The sequence below is a fragment of the Thermobia domestica genome, chromosome 8 (genome assembly GCF_964235325.1).
Source record: "Thermobia domestica chromosome 8, izTheDome1.hap1.1, whole genome shotgun sequence".
Taxonomy (NCBI): domain Eukaryota; kingdom Metazoa; phylum Arthropoda; class Insecta; order Zygentoma; family Lepismatidae; genus Thermobia; species Thermobia domestica.
In genome coordinates this window covers 286,474,844-286,492,374 of record NC_137461.1, presented here as the reverse complement: position 1 = coordinate 286,492,374, position 17,531 = coordinate 286,474,844, and the positions used below count along the sequence as shown (strand labels likewise).

The 17,531-nt window shown below is 36.2% G+C and overlaps 2 protein-coding genes across 4 annotated transcripts in view; both read right to left on the bottom strand.

Annotated features, from left to right (window-relative positions):
- The window catches only part of CSN6 (COP9 signalosome subunit 6), a 41,568-nt gene extending 26,988 nt beyond the window's left edge, over positions 1 to 14,580 (bottom strand). Inside the window, exons 1-2 of one of the 3 annotated variants that reach the window (XM_081769911.1) lie at positions 14,374 to 14,580; positions 5,538 to 5,730 (exon numbers count right to left, since the gene is read on the bottom strand). In XM_081769911.1, coding sequence (XP_081626037.1) covers positions 5,538 to 5,706 — 169 coding nt within the window. In that variant the 5' untranslated portion in view covers positions 5,707 to 5,730; positions 14,374 to 14,580. Of the gene's footprint in view, positions 1 to 5,537; positions 5,731 to 14,225; positions 14,268 to 14,373 lie in introns of those variants that run through there. The other 2 variants (XM_081769910.1, XM_081769909.1) reach the window with 2 other exon arrangements.
- A 621-nt stretch (positions 14,581 to 15,201) lies between these two features.
- LOC145692035 (uncharacterized) lies at positions 15,202 to 17,141 on the bottom strand. The gene has a single exon (XM_081767328.1). It carries the CDS (start codon positions 16,863 to 16,865, stop codon positions 15,774 to 15,776), a length of 1,092 nt encoding a protein of 363 aa, XP_081623454.1. The 5' UTR covers positions 16,866 to 17,141; the 3' UTR covers positions 15,202 to 15,773.
- Between the last annotated feature and the right edge of the window lie 390 nt (positions 17,142 to 17,531).

The following is a 17,531-nucleotide window of genomic DNA, read 5'->3' as shown; positions in this document are numbered from 1 at the left end:
GTGTATTTTAGCTCTTAAAACATTACTAAGTGAAGTATATGGATAAATTACAGACGATGTTGTTCCACAAAATTATTTCATTATCAAAACAGCCTTACCGATATTATCAAACGTTTTACTATCATATTTTTGTCGTTCAACTTTACAGACAATTCGCTGAAACTAGAAAACCTACTACGTTAACTGATTTTACCTTTTCCCTTTCTAGCAAGTGACCGATTTAACTGATCCCTTAATTTTTCGTCTTTTCTTCTTCAGAATACAGTAATTAAACGATTTCTTTTCGTGTTATAATGAAAAAAGAAAGATAGAAAGCACTGTCATTTCTTCATTAAGATCGAAAATTAAAAAAAAAAAAAAATCCAGGCAAAAAAAAGCTGTAGAAAAAAACTTCGTTTTCTTCACAAAAGTTTTTTATTTCTTTCTTTGAGCCTTTGCACCTGTCAGCTAAAGCCCATCTCCCAGTTCTGCTTACTAGTGGATTCCCTAGCAAGAAGCAGACTACAGGTACTGGAGCGTTTAAAGCAGGAGACGAAACTTTACGTCTGAATCCAGTATCAAACCAGAGTTTGGTTCCCACTGAAGACCGGAAATTTCCCTGGTCTAAGGCGAGTTCACATAACTTTTTCAGTACCAGGAAGCGTCCCGGTGTCGCAAGATAACGAATCTCATGTTAGATCACAATCTGGCAGAGTCCAACCCATTTTTGGAAACCCTTTAAGAAATCAGGGGGCTATAATACTAAACTTATTTAAATGGAGGGCATAGTGTATACAGTATGGCGCTAAATTCGTTGTACAATCCGCGGCAAAAAACCTGCAACATGAGGATGTAAGTTTATTGTGAAACTACTCCTAACAGCACAGGGAATGAACATAACGTCTAAGTGAAACGAATCACACCAGGATAAACCTCGGCTTCCTCCCGTGCACACTTATTTTGGAGCAAAAGACTACGTCATTTCACAATAAACTTATATGCTCATGTTGCAGGTTTTTTGCCGCGGATTGTACAAAACCAGAGGGGTGATTCCTGAGAGTAAAACAAACAAAAAAGTTCTAATAACCATAGGGCGAAAACCGCGTCGTTTACGTGTTATAGGCTGCCGAAAGTGTGGGAAAACGAACTTTAGACTTAAATATTTCACTAAGTATTGTGCGTAGACGTAATACGGCATCATATCGTCAAAGGATCCTAACCTGCTCTATCCAAATGTGCAGCTTTCAGATTTGTGCAGTGGCGGTGCAAGGGATTCCCCAAAGGACGTTAGGGATTCCCGGACATTTTATGACATAAATTGATTGGACAAGAGCATGTAAAAGACGCCTCATTGACTAGAAATAATACTACGTGGCAGATCAGTATTCATACACGCAGATTAAAAGATGGCGGATGAGGTAAAAATCACTGTGCGTGGTTGTGTACCTCCTCAAAAAGTACTAGTAAAAGCGTTGTACAAGAATTCACTGGAAACGTCACGTGGTTACAATGTGAAAAATACGTACAACACAAGCTGATAGGTAACAGAAGATAAAGAAGTTCCGATTGCTGATGTGCTCATACTAATAATATCGCAACGTTTTTCAAAACGCTTCCAATTTTACTACTACAGGAATTGAACAAGTACTACTATTAAAAGCAGGGTGGAAAAAAACCATGATTTTTTTTTTAAATCACTTTTGTTGATTTTTTTTATTTAAATCAAATCTTTCTCCTCGTAAATTACAAGTCGCGAACTGAAGAAAAAGCATTAGGAATTAGTATTAAATGCTAATTATGCCATTTAAGTGAAAGTATTAGGGTTGAATTTTGAATTAATCCCCAATTGTTAACCTATATCAATCCCAAACAATGTTTCTTAACCCTTTTAAATTACGGCTTTTTTTAAAGGTAAATTATAGACTTTCAGTCAAGCAGCTACATCATCATTCCTATTTATCCTAGGATCATGGTTCATACCTCATCCTCTTCAGAATAGAACAGCCTTTGGAACGGTAACATTCACATTTCCCTACCGTGTCCTTGAAGCGGGAAATTTTGAGAGAAAATGGGATTTTTCTGATATTTTTTACAAATTTTGATCCCCTCTGGACTCCCTTGTGTTAATGCACATATCTCAAAATCAACTGGGAAATACTAAGCGGTGTACTAAATGTGTATATAAAATTTCAAGCTATCTTGAATAGTAAGGGCGGGGAAACTATTTAACAATGAGCTAAGAATGTCCCAGATAACCCCCATATAACATAAAAATTTCCTCAGACATCCCTATTTATCCTAGGGTCGTGATTTGTACATTATTCTCTTCAGAATAAGAGATTTTCAATCGTACCATTCAAATGTGTCCATCGTGTATCTGGGGCGGAAAAATCACAAAAAAGTGATTTTCTGTTAAAAATATCCTTTTTAACTTTTTACCCCTCTGGACCAACCCCCTATTTTAACATAGAGATCTGAAACACTGAAAAATACTAAGGGGTGCATTGAATAAATGTGCAAAATTTCAATCTTCTAGGTGGAAAAGCAAGCCCGCGAAAAATAATATTCCCCAAATACCCCAGATTCCCGTATAAAACAGGATCTCAGGATTCCTGAAACATCCCTATTTATCCTAGGATCATGGTTCGTACATCATTCTCTTCAGAATAGAACAGCCTTTCAAACGGTACCATTCATATGTCTCCATCTGAATCGCGAAAAAAGTTTTTTTTTTTTCTTTTTAACATTTTCTCCTCTGGACCCCCCTGTTTCCATGCAGAGATTTGAAAACATCTGAAAAATGCTAAGAGGTGCACTGAACGAGTGTGCAAAATTTCAATCTTTTGAATGCAAAATGTAAGCCCACCAAAAAAGAATAATAGGCATAACAAAAAATATCTTTTTAAATTTATGACGTCATCACAATTATGTAACATGTTCTATAATGCCTCCAGTCTTGAAAGGAAAAACGAAGTAAAAAGGTTTATTGGTACCTTTTTAATCGAATAATGAAGATTTGATTTTTAATAGAATAAAAATAGATAATATAATTTAAAAGGTTAAGCATTAAGGGAAAAGTATAGCAACGTTTATCAAAATGACGTTTTTTCACAGAAGTTACTGATATTTGGCAGGGGCATATTTTTTAAAAAATGGAACTAGCTTGAGGCACGAAATACATAAATTTCGCCTAAAGTTATACATCTTTTAAAAAACCGGAGAGGGAATAGGACCCCTCTAAATACGCCCTATTATCTGGAAACAAACAAGCTAACGCGCACACGAAAGAATTTTCGTCTTAAATGTCGATGGTGATTTCTCCGTTGGAATAGTTAACGATTTAAAAACCCAAACCCATTGTTACAAAGAGAAAAAAGCAGGATTGCTCTGTTACCCGTTCAAAACGGGATTTTCCCTAATCATCCAGTGCATGACACTTCTTTTCACACTATGCTGTACATACTGTATATTTGAGTCTCCCATAACCGAAATAACAGAACAGAAACGGGATTTTACTTCTTTTTCACTTTAAATTATTTTATTTCGGAATTTGATTTACATCAACGATTTTTATTTAAAAAATCAAGTGATTTAAATCTTGATTTAAATCAGACTAATTTAAATCAATCCACCCTGATTAAAAGACAACTAAAGAACTCGTAATAATAATAATAATAATAATAATAATAATAATAATAATAATAATAATAATAATCACATAACTGTTTGAGCACATTTGTTTTGATCAGTATATCACATAAATGTGACTACCATACGTTCTTTTTTTTTCAATTAATGTTCTAAACTTACTGACGTGAAACAAAACATTCATTCCACTTGCGATATTTGTTGTAACAGAGGCTGATGTTTCTTGTCCCAAATCGTATAACGGGACTGCATACCGAAGAGAATTGTAAGGAACAACGTACAGAGATGAGTCTTTGTTAAAATTAAAAGAGGATGGTTGTCAGAACTGTTACTACAAAACGTATTTAAGTTTTCGACCCGCCACTACAATGCAAATGTTACAGCAGCGGTGAATGGACCGGCGGGCGCGTTGATACACTCTTGGCGTTTCCCTAATGCTCCAGGCAGCACCAAAAATTCGAGAAAGCAAATCCTAGTCTGATTGTACAGGCGTCGTATAGACTAGTTGTTTCATATGGCCCCAGAAAAAGAAATCAAAGGGGCTAAGATCTGGTGAGCGAGGTGGCCAAGACACTGGTCATTCTACGCCGATCCATTTGTTCGGAAAAAATGCGTTGAGAAAATTTCGCATCTCCGCAGCGAAATGTGCTTTAGCACCGTCGTGCATTAAAAAGCATGTTTCGACGAACAGCCAGTGGCACAATCTCTAATAGTTCAGGCAGAACCTCTTTCAAAAATATGTGATACTCCCACCTGGTCAAGCATTGTGGTAGTAGGTACGGTCCGATGAGATAATTATCAACGATTCCTGCCCAAACATTCACAGAACACCGTTTCTGATGGGCAAGAGTTGACGTTCCGTGTGGGTTTGTCTCAGATCACAAATGTTGATTGTGAGTACTGAACACTCCATCACGGGAAACGTAGCTTCATCTGTGAAGAGAACACGAGACATGAAGAGAGGTGTATTAGCATGCCGTTCGCGTAGCTACTGGACAAACTGATCACCGTAGAATCCGAATCACATGACCTCCCGCTGGGAATCGAATCCGGATCTTTCATGCAAAAGTCGCATACGCTAACGTCGCTTAGCCACGAAGGGTTGGAAAAGATGATGGGGAGAATGACAGACGAGTATGTACATTACGAAACACAAATAAACTAAACGACATTAGCATTAGTAACAGATCGTCATTAAAAGCGATGTGATGTCATTAATATGAGCACATCAGCAATCGGAATTTCTTATCTTCTGTTACCTATCGGCTTGTGTTGTACGTATTTTTACATTGAGCCACGTGACGTTTTCAGTGAATTCTTGTACGTTTTTACTAGTACTTTTTAAGGAGGTATGCAACCACACACAGTGATTTTTACCTCATCCTCCATCTTTTAATCTGCGCGTATGAATACTGATCTGTCACGTAGTATTATTTCTAGTCAATGAGGCGTCTTTTACATGCTCTTGTCCAATCAATTTACGTCATAAAATGTCCGGGAATCCCTAACGTCCTTTGGGGAATCCCTTGCGCCGCCACTGCACAAATTTAAAAACTACAAGTTTGGATAGAGCAGGTTAGGATCCTTTGACGATACCATGCCGCATCACGTCTACGCTCTATAGTTAGTGAAATATTTAAGTCTAAAGTTCGTTTTCCCACGCTTTCGGCAGCCTATAACACGTAAATGACGCAGTGCTCGCCCTATGTTTATTAGAACTTTTTTTGTTTGTTTTACTCTCAGGAATCACCCCTCTGCTTTTGTGCAACGAATTTAGCTCCATGATATATATATAATACTCCAAATATTTTTTATATCTCTAACAAACTAACAACTTAAATATTTAGCAGTTGACGTGTTGCTGTGAATTGAACGAATCACGACCACCTATGATAAAGCATGAATCTCACCTTGTTTTGCAGTGCCTTCTTGTGCTCTGATTCTTGTCCAATGTTCCGATATATTCATGATAACAAGCGGATGTAAAGATACTGAGACACTGCCCACGGTTCCAGAGGAAGCCATTACATTCTTTCCCGCCTCGTCGACTTCCATTTTGGCGTGTTGTCGACCGCTCATGTAACAGCTACAGTTTTTGGTTTCCTGGAAGTACAAAACAGAAAACATTGCTCCAATAAAATAGTTTACACAGTAATAATCTTCTAGATATTACGTCTGCAATATTATATAGTCGTAAGCCAATTTTATACATGCAATTATTGGGATTTGGGAACCGGCTCCTATATGTTTAACTTACAAGACAAAGTACGTAACTGACACATGGTGGTAAATTAAGAAAATGAGTACCTATTTGTTGCGTCTTTTTGTCCTTATTCTAAATTATTCCGATGGTCTCTACCCCTTATTCATCCCGCGTACTTTCGTGTAAATACTATTCATATCTCTCATATGTTGTTGTCGGCCCTCGATCCAAATTGGGTCGTTATTGACCCAAAATGTTACTTTTGACCTAAAACTAACTCAAAAACATTTTCGACCCCTTACAACTTTACACTTTAATGAAGAGGCGAAGCCTAATTAAATGTTGATCTCCGGAAAGTATATAAGAGGTAACCAACTTCCAAGTAGCCAGAGGCAGTGGAAGTCTGATGAAGACACAGCTATTGTGTTGAAATTGTTACGTGATTCTGTTTATATATATATATATATATTTATCACATAGCCTTCTTCAGTGTGTTGCTATGTTGAGTTTGATAATCCCCAACATGAGGTAACTCTTCCTGTTAAGCATTACTGATTCTTTGCGGACAAGTTTGTGGTACACGTCATCACTGTAACGAACCACAGTGATAATTCTGCCTTGACGGAGAAAGACATGTTGGATTCTTCCCATCGTGGACTACCACCCTTTGTGCAGGTGTTACTGGAAACTGTCGTGAAAGCTCATTACGATCCAACCATTGTACTGACTGTTTGTCCTAGCAGACCCATTTTTCATTAGAAGTAAAAATCCGATGCAGGAAACATTCAATACATTCAAAACTGAACAACTTCACATGGTTGACTGGTACCAAATTATGTAATACCCATGGTTCAATTTTTTTACCTTTCCAATTCGAACATCAATAGTACCATGTATGCCCAAGTCATCTGCAATTGTTCGAACACTTTTCCAAGACTCCAATTCCACTGTCGAGGTTTCTCGCGGCTAGACATGCAGAATTGCCTAATTTGAACTTGCATGTGTTATGCCCCACTACTGGCATTAACAGTTCTGTTTTTATTTGTTACTTGCGACTTAGTTTATTTTATTCACAGACTTAGTTTATAAGTTAATGTGTTTATGTTATGCAATTCGTAATAGTTGTCGTTTGTTTAATTTTTCTAAGGTCGTAATTTCCTACTGTATTTAATTGGCTACTTTATTATTTACCTGCACCAAAATTACTATTTACCTATTTAATACACTAATTAATGAATGTGAAATATATATATTGCGAGAAGAAGAAGAGGAAAAAGATTTTGTACTTTAAAATGTTTAAAAAAAGAAGAAAGATATGATGTAAAAAAGAAGAATTATTAATGTTTGAAACAACAGAAAATTAGATAAATTATTAGAATATTGAAGATATTTTATAATGGTGGACCTGAAAATAACCAATATGAGTAGCTAAATAATCTCTTCTGGGGGCTTAGGCCCTTATTCTTCTGTATCACCGTGGCACCAGATAAATACGATTTAGTTAAAAATATGGTTTAACAAATACAAAGCAAACAAAATTTTAGTACTTTGCAATGACTATTTCTTTAAAATTGAATTTCTTCGGAGGGAGATACAACCTGATATGATATATGCTATTGGCGTGACTTTCATTGTTAGTAAAGCTAATATGTTAATGGCCAAATATATTTAAAAAAAGTGTCGATAATGGTATTCAGTAGCACAGCACCTAATATGATTTATAGGACTTGAATAACTCAAGATTAGCCAGTTAATCCAGCATTACAAAGTTATGAAGTTACGCATTGTATAATTGAGGGCAGAGTAAGAATAATTACAACATAGGCGAAGGTTTATTAAGACAAAAAGATACATAATTATAATAAGGATATTGAATTATACAATTAAATGTGTTAAGAGTAATTGAAAGAATGTAATTAATATGAAGTAATGGAATTCTGACTTTTCCACGTCAGAACGCGTGGTGGCGACCCAGGCAATATTAAATACATATGTGTTTAACCATCATTAGCTAGGCAAAGAGCAGTTCACATGCGTTCTCCACGGTGCATTTTCACAAGACTCGTCAACAACTGACGCCTCCTGACTGATACCCCAGTCTGTTTTCTGAACATATATGGAAGGTGTGACATCTTCAGTATATACACATTGGTTGCGTTAGAGGTTTATTTTCCACCAGATGAAAAGTCAGACATTTCAATCCTACTAACTAATAAAACGTCCGTCAGAAAAACTGTTCTTCCAATTACATTACATTTTCTGGTTGGTTGATCTGACCATTTTCATTAGGGTTTTGTTGCTAGGCTGTATTTGCTCCTTCCGTCTCCGTTAGTCACAAATCAAATCCACTCCTTCAAGCATTCTAGTAAAAGTTTATACCAGTTTCTTTTTCCCTACGCATTGAGGGACAAGTTGTGTATAGAAAATGCTGTATTTATAGGCGCTATGCTTATGCCCTTCTACAACGCTCTGCACTGAGTAATGAGATCTCACGCACAAAATATAACAAACAGTCGACTGTATGCTACAGCAGGATATATATATGGTATTTTGTATTGGCAATCATATTCTTAATACACACCAAAAATCACTCTTTCTTGAAGCATTAGAGGACGATTCTTGCACATTTCTACATTCAAATCTTTTTTTATTCATTGCTGAGTTACTCACAAAAGGTTTGCAAAAAGGATACTGATCTTTCCTAGCAAGTATATCGATTTGATTTTAGCGTCCCCTTCAGCAGTGAGGCTATATGAGACGTGGACCTACTGAATATCGTGGAATCCGAATACCACAAGAGCTTCCGCCGGGAATCGAAACTGGGACTCCCACGTCAACCAAGTATATGAAGAAACCACAACACTAGAAACAGCCAACTAGTTCATAAATTAAAATTCGGATCTAGTTCGTTGCTTGGTATCCCAAGACGGATTATTACGAAAGTAATTCGATAACGTTTGTGTATTACATTCCATTTTTAAACTGTTAAATATGTATTATAATAGTAATGTTGTTAGTTTGTCTTGGAAAGTGTGGAGGAGGGGGAGGGGGGAAACTTGACTCCCTAAATGTCTAAACTACTTACTTTATATTTTGTCTTACCTTGTCATTAATATCTACTATTTCACTCGCTCATACTACGTTTTGAGTGTGTTTCTTTGTTGAAAAAAATGAAATGAAATCTTTGAGTTTTACGTCCCACGGTTATCCGGTGAGGCTAAAGGAGACGGTGATGATGAGTAATGAATGAAATGGTGGAATGAAGAAAGTGGGAGGAAACGGGAGAACCCCGAGAAAACCCACGCACACGGTGTTTGTCCACCACAAAGTTCACATGGCGGGGGCTGGGATCGAACCCGGGACCCGAAGCACCAGAGGTGAACGCTCTACCACTGAGCCACCGTGGCCCCTGTTTTTTTGTTAAGTGAATACACATTTCGAAAGGGTAGGGTGAATGCAACGGTTATGGCCACTTGAAGGACTTTTTCATTTTCGTTACCTTTTTTAAAGATATTACCATTATTTATGATTTGAAAGTGTATACTTCTAATTTGGAACTGTTGTGAACACATTTTTCATATCAAATCGTTATCTACAGTCTTTAAAAGTTGGTATATAAAAAAAAAGCAATTTTAAAAAATAATACACATTTCACCACTTTTGGCCATTCTGTTTCTGATTATGGTCACATTTTTAACCACTTATGACCACTCAAAATAAATAAATAATAATAATAATAATATATCAACTTGCAAATTAAGGTTTATTAAGTAAAAAGACATCAAAGATCATACTTATACATAAAATTAGACTAGGTATAGGGTTCTTGTTTACTAATGTCTGAATGCTCAATTTATATATAGGTTGCGTTATAAAATGATTTAACTTTAGCATTTAGATGTGCACATTTTTATATATAGTTTGCAACTTTACCTATAATAAGAAGTTGCTTAATACAATAATATCTTAACAAACAGGTCAAAACTAGTCGAGCGTAGCACAATATCAATGTTGTAGTGCTTTTCAACTGTTTTTACAGCTCCAGAAAATACATTTACCACTATTCGACACCGTTCTTTAAGGCTCGGTTCTGGCAGCTTATCAATAACGTTCAAAATATTTACTTGTGTAAGTCATTCTCAGTTATTACAAACTGTGCTTTTTTTGAGTCCACACGAGTTCCTTCGTGACTAAGCGGCAGCGTACGCGCCTTTGGCGTGGGAGATACGTTTCAATTCCCGCCGGGAGCTCATGTGCTTTGGATTGCACGTTAATCAGTACGTCCACGTCTTACCCAGCCTTGCTGCTGAAAGGAATGCTAAACTTAAAATCAACTCAATCAACTACGGGGGGAGGGGGGAAGGAGGGCCGCACATTTGAAACATTGAATATCATACCCAAAATTTGACATTTTGTCCAATATTACACCAACATACTTGTACTCTGTCACACGTAGAGATTTCATTAAGTTTACATATAGGGTAACACAGTATTTTATGCCGAGTGTAGCGTAAACTGTTGTGTTTCGTTCCATTATATGAATAGGTAAGTTTTTTTTTTTTTTTTCCCACGTCAAAATAGGTTTTATTTTGTAATTTAAAGTTAACATTTAGGCATGTTAGTGGATTTGCGTATTTAAGCTTACAGCAAAAAGGTGTTGTAATGTCAATAAAATACTGTTTCTGTTATTTTTATTAATAAATAACCAAATTACTGTCACAATTGTAAAAGGTGATCATAAACAGTAACAAGTATGAAACCACTTACGGCCACCTACTGGCCATAACTGGTTACTCACGAAATATTCCGACCCACTAATGGCCACTGCATCTATTTGTTGGGTTTTGAGATTCTGGCAGTTACGATAGCATTATAAAGGAAATATGGAGTTTTTTTTTCTTACCAGGGAACTAAGTTTCTACTTTCTAGGCCACCACATGAATTTTGTACAATTTTTTGAAAAACTCAAAACTCTTAAGAAATTTCTGAAAAAAAAAAAAAAAAAAATCTGTACATCAAAACACACAAAATGTAACAGGATATCCACATTTATTAGATTCACAATCCTTAAGGACTGAATCTGTTCCTTAAAGTCTACTGCTTTTAATGAGCATTATTTCGATTGGTTGAAAACAGCATGAAGCTTAATAAAGGATAATAACGTGAAGGTGGCCATAAATGGTACTTCCACCCTAACTGTTTAGTACATAGTTTGTCTGCTATTACCTTGTTCGTGTTAAATCATTTATTTCTTCTGTATACCTTTGCAAAAGATTTCCACCAGATGACATAACATTATCCCTATTCGGTACAGATCAAGTTCAATGGTCATCTCCACGACAGTATATATATGTAATTTGCAAATAATGTCCCTTAAATCTATAAACTCGTATCGTATTTGCGATCTTTCATTATACTAGGTACAGACTAAGCTGTTAAGAGAGACACCTAAAAACTCGTCACTTACGTAATGCGGGTAAACTTTAAATACAGGCTCCAGCTACTGACAATGTGGAGGATTGCTTTAAAAGAGTAGACATGATAGGATTTGAGTTTAGCGTCTCATTTAGCAGGAAGGCTATAAGAGACGTGGATCTGCAGCGTAACGTTTGATCCGAACTACATGAACTCCCGCCCGGAATCCAACCCGGGTCTTCCACCCCAAAGGCCAATTTATTATCCACATAGCCACAAGGGTAGAGTAGAGAGCATGTCTTTACTTTGGCCACTTCATTCAATGAATCACTCAATGAACTGATTCATAAGGAACCGGTTTTCCGGAACAGTTCGTTAAATACGACCAGAAACCAGTTTCTTACGAATCGAATCCGTTAGGAATCATGGTAGTTCCGACTGTAATGATTCTACTATTATTTACAACATATCATTTTTCAAATATTGATACATATACAACTAAGCGAACTTCCTATCGTATCAGTTCTAAATGTAACAAAACTTGAAATACATTAAGGTACGTATTAAATAATAGCTTTAACCACAGCAAACCACCACATTTTTATGTGGGAAAAAAAAAAGTAAATACCTCATAAAAGTGAATGTCTAACCACAGCCTCAGTACACTTTTAACCGATCATGTCGAATTGCACTTATAGCTTCTGCTCTTTTTCACAAACACTACAACTCCTCTAAAGGTACACTCATGTCCAAAATTATTGTCGCATGTCTATAAATATGTTGTTGCACGAATATAATTTGATAACGTATTCGCCCGTTATTTCTTACAATGTTAGTATGTGTATAATCGGCAAAGAAATGTATGTGGCAAATTTCACGTCAAAAGAGCAGTAAATAAGAACAATAAAACGAAAATAAAACTTTCTTGTGCATTTAGCAACATTTTATTTCACTCATTCTAATTTTCGTATTTATAATTCATTTCCTACGGAATTTTCCACAAATATACATTTCCCGATTATACACACGGTATCACAATTAAAAGTACCCTGCCAAATCATTATCAAATTATATTCTTACAAGAAGACAATTATAGATATACGACAATCATTTTGGACATGACTGTACATGAATCTCACTCGAACAATCAATAACCATCCATATTAGTTACACACACTAATAACAACAACGTACAAAAATTTAAATTTGGTATTTCATTTTTAACAAAAGAAACAAATATCGTATTTGACATCACCACAGTAAGATAATACAAGAGAACCAACTGTACGCACAACAAACCACGTGAAAGAATGAAGACAATGACACAAGATTTTGTCACATTATGTCCATAATACCCCGATCAAACAAAAAAGCATCAACAGCACAACATTACGGGGGTTGAGGTGGACAAAACGAGCCTTGCGGGGCTTCTAACCCCTTTGCTCGCTCAGCTATGCTTTGCAACGTAGGTAAATTACTGTTTTATCAATAAAGTTGTGTGTGCAGTGTGAACTAATTACCACGTAACATTACGTCACGACCGGCTAGTGCAACTTCAGTGTAAATTTAACTACACTCCAACATTCACATACCATATGACCTGATACAAGCAATCAAGTAGCGGAACGAGTCAGTTCTCAAAACCAGAACCAAAAGATCAAATGACTGAATCGAAAAAAAATGAATGGAATGGCCGAAGTAAAAACTTGCCAAGTAGAGTAGCGTCAGGTTAGGAAAGTTTGGGTTCATTTTGTTAAAATTAATAGTGCAATTTAAAGTGGCTGTGTACGGATTCCAACTAGAGAGGGCATTGTATAGATCCCCTCTAATGCTTTAGAAACTACAGATCTATTATGACCTCATACTCTTCCTAAGAATGCTTGTACGCTTATACGAAGCAGCATGTTACGTGAGCCAGCGGCACCTATATAAAGCTAAGAAAGCAAAAATGAACAGGGGCAAACAAATAAGGTTCCAAGTACGGTGGGGAAGAGACCATCTTGGCAAGGAACTATAACACAGCCCCTTTCCATTTAGCTGTAATAAAGACAAAAAACAACATGCCCTATGGGGCTCTAACCTGCCTTTACTCGCTAATGCTCGCTCGAAAATATTATGTGAATTAAACATTAAGCTTTGGTACAGACAGGAACCAACACTTCTACTAACCTATATAGGAGGACCTGTGTTCTAGAACCTTCCCCACTACGTATCCCAAATCTTGGTTATTATACCCTCCAATGAACATGATTGAAACTCATAGCCAAGTCCCTTGAAAGTTATACCCAATTAAGTGGCGCACCCCTCAAGTCGCTAATAGAATAATAGTACAGCATAAGGGTACTTCCGTTGCAAATAAGTAACAAAAAATACACGCATTTAAGGCATGGGTAAACCTTACACGCTCCTGTTACACATCGATGAGACTGCCTTAAAAACGGTATGGTACAGTACGGTAGAGTAGGATAGGGTCGGACTTAAACTCTCTTTGTGTAACAGAGTGTAATTTCTCGTTTTTCTGTAAGGATACAACCTTGAGCGGGCATTGTAAAGTTAACCCCAAGCATGTCCGTGTAATACCTGGAACAGCTTCCCTCAACTTCAATCATACCAAATGGCACTAATTTATTGTTGACTAGTGCAATTTGTTTCCTGAAAGGTAGAGAGAACTACGACGAATCCTCCTTATTGTTTTGTGAAGTTAGCGTTTTTAATGCTTTACATTCCAATTTGTTCATCATTTAATGTTATTTCTGTCACTTGCAGAATTTTTTTCGTCTAAAATAGTGCTACAATGTCAAGTGTCAGTTTTATCTGAAAATTTTCCAATTTGAGGTATAAGATAATACTCCATTGTATAACTGATTTTTCTGCTGGCACATGGAAAATAAAATTAATGCGAATTAACATCGATTATTCAATGTTGCTACTGAAAAAATGACGGATAAAATGTAAGCACTTTCCGAATAATTAATCATACCTTATAATTCCAGTTTCGGCTGTACATTTACATAATCCGTCAATTTTTAACCAGGCATCTTTACGTTGGAACCTCAAGGCCCATAGGAGAAACAACTTAACTCTATGTATTCATTGAATTACACACTACAGGAAATATTAATACATACATATACCTGTAAGACTTCAATATCCTTATTCACACATGAGAATTTTTACAGAACTCAATGCTATTTGAAAATTAATTTCTGATTTTCTTACTGACTTCCTCTATTCGGTCGTGTTTATATTGCTGTGAGGTGGTAACAGCAATACACTGCAAAATCAATTTATTTCTTCTCGTTCGTGCAGAGATATCCCTCCCTACACATGGTTAATAAGTAAAGACGCTGAGGACCTCAGCGGTTAGCGGCAATACAATGCACGGTTGCGTTTTAGTTTGCGGTAATAGGCATAGCAGCTATATTTTTTTATTGCTTTTTTTTTTAAACTTTGGGTTGTGTTCCATAAATTTAGCAAATTTTAATACGGAATGGGTTTATATCAATCATTGCAAAATTTGAGTAGCACATAACAATCAGAAATATGCTTCAAGGACATCTTAGATGAGTTTGTGACACACACACACACACACACACACACAAAAAAAAAAAAAGACCGATAGATGATTCCAACACACTGTTTTCTAGTTTTGCGAAATAAAACGCAAATTTTGCGTTTCTATGACCCAAAGACAGAGCCGTCGTCTTGTAAACGAGAAAAGTCGAAATGAGAGTTGGCTTTTTAAATTCGAAGTGAGACGAGAAACGTAACAATTATCGTTTCTTTTCTGAGGCTGGAATCGAGAGGAGGCGAGGAATTTCTGGAGTTTCGTAAACAAGACTAGTTCAGCCAAGTCTTAGATCTCAAACACTGTTTTAATGTTACATATTTATAGTATAAAAACTATAAATTAATAAATTAATTGAATGATCATAATGAAGAGGATTTATCAACGTTTAAGGATTCACAAGTCACTACATAATATGGTTTGTCTGTTATATCACTCTCTTCATGAATCTTTAGTGACGTAGGTGGATTCTGATAATTTCTAGATGGAACTAAGAAAATAATAAAGCATAAATTTTTACATGATTTTGCGAAACGAGACGAGACGTCTAAGAATTTAAATAATTAATATTTTCTGACCAGAGTATGTAAGCCTACTTTTTTATTAAAGTAAAAATAATTCGCAAGTTTCCGTAACGTAACGTTATCTCCCTCAGACGTTAATTAACATATGTATGTTCATATTAATGTAAGAATTAATGAGGAATTCTTACATTAATTAATGAGAATTAATGAATTAATGGAGTCTAAAAATTTTACTAGAACATACGAAGAAATCTTATTTCTCATCTCGTCTCGTCCCGTATCGTGATTAACTAATTCCAAGTAAACAAATCCGCAAAGTGATACTTGTAATGAGAGAAATGTTATATCCTTACATGAAGGTATTTAAACTCTCGCTTTATCTGAACGTGAATAACAGAGTACAGACATTTTTTTTTTAAGTTAGCCTATTCATAGGTTATTGAAAATAAATGTTTACCTGTGCATTCTTGAATGGCCCCATGATGGAATCACTCTCCTCATCGTAGGCAATCTTTGAATAAACATTCATTTCATCAAATGACAAAACACAACATTTTTGTCGTGGATGCAATGATTGTCCATAGCTCCTCATAATATCAATTACAGCATGCAGTAGGCCAGGTCTGCATTGAAATTGTCTAGTCCAGTTTCTTAAGGTAGACATGCTGGGAAGAGGTATTTTCATTTTATTTTTGACATACCTGTACGCTTTTCGCGAAACAGATCGAAGAGCTAATGCATTCAAAACGTCACGCTTCGACCAGTTTTTCGGCCTACGTTTTCGCTTTAAAAAACACTGTATTTGATTAGGTGTGAAATATTGTTCAAGCATTGCGTCAGTTTTGTTTTCAACGCAGACCTTTTTCTGATTGCCCACTCTAATCAACTCTTTCTTCAACAAATTCACACTCTGTCTTAAAGGTTGTACTCGATTTCGAATACGGTTGCATTGTTGTTTTAACCTTGTCACTGTAGTATTACTTACTCGCAGTTGAGTTTGAAGGATTTCAATCTGTTTCTGTGCCTCTCTTAACTTATCTGGCAAATCTGTTACAGGGTTATCATAGATTTCATTTGAGGACAATGACGAAACGGAATTAGATTCTACAGGGGAACATTTGAATTTTTTACGTGGTGAGATGCTTTCAAGATTTGCAAGAGCACGCTTACGAATTCCTCTATTCTGAACTCGAACACTACGGTCACTTTTCGTACAATTACATATAGTTTTGGCACAACATGATGCTGATACACTCAGCGGAATGTTCAAGCTTGGCACAACATCTTTTTTAAGCTGAGGTCGCGCACTTAAATGTAATAATTCCGATTTCAAGTTCCTTACATAGTCACTATTTTTGAAGTGAACTGAACACACCCTAGAAGTCTTCGGATTTAAGCTGTCCTGTCTCTTACACTTTCCTATCCACTCCCGGCAAATAATAGGGTCTTTAGGAAAACAAAAATAGTTTATATCTTTAGTTTTCTTAGCATTGTTCGGACAAGTCGCAATGGCACAAGTAGATGGCATTTTCACACACAGTCACACGTATACAGCATTCTCGCAAAATTTCTGATTCCCATTACCTTGAAAAACACAAAAGAAAAGCACAAAAACTATATAAGTTGAAAATAGCACTGTTTTCAGAGCATCACTACGAAAAGCGCGCGCTGTCAACAAGAGATGTCGTCTGCTTTCTCTCTGATCCGTACTCTCGCTTACGTCACAGCGAGGTTCCGCCCACCACACATTTTTTCCTCTTCGTTTAGCGAAGACTGCGCTACTTTTCCCTATATATACTTTGGTTGTACTGGCCGCTAATAACAAGAGGGTATCGAACGAGCAAGCAGAAAAAAGTTTCGGAAAAGAGTAAATGACTGTATTTGTGTCCCAATATTGTTGTCGCAAAGAAATAGAATTGGTAAAAATTTTCTTGATCGCTACGCTCCCAGCCCAAACGTTTCAATAAGAGTCACAACAAGTTTTTACTTATTATTTTTTTTCTTTATAAAAAAACAGTTATAATATATGATTCGTTAATGACGATGATTTATACAAGATGTCGAGTAATGACTTATAGCGTACGCCGGAGCGTTTTCAAAATCAGAAACGATCAACGTCTGAAATGCGTGTCCATCATTTTGATGGTAATGAGTTCGATTAGTTAATCCGACTTTTCTAACTATCGAATTAATC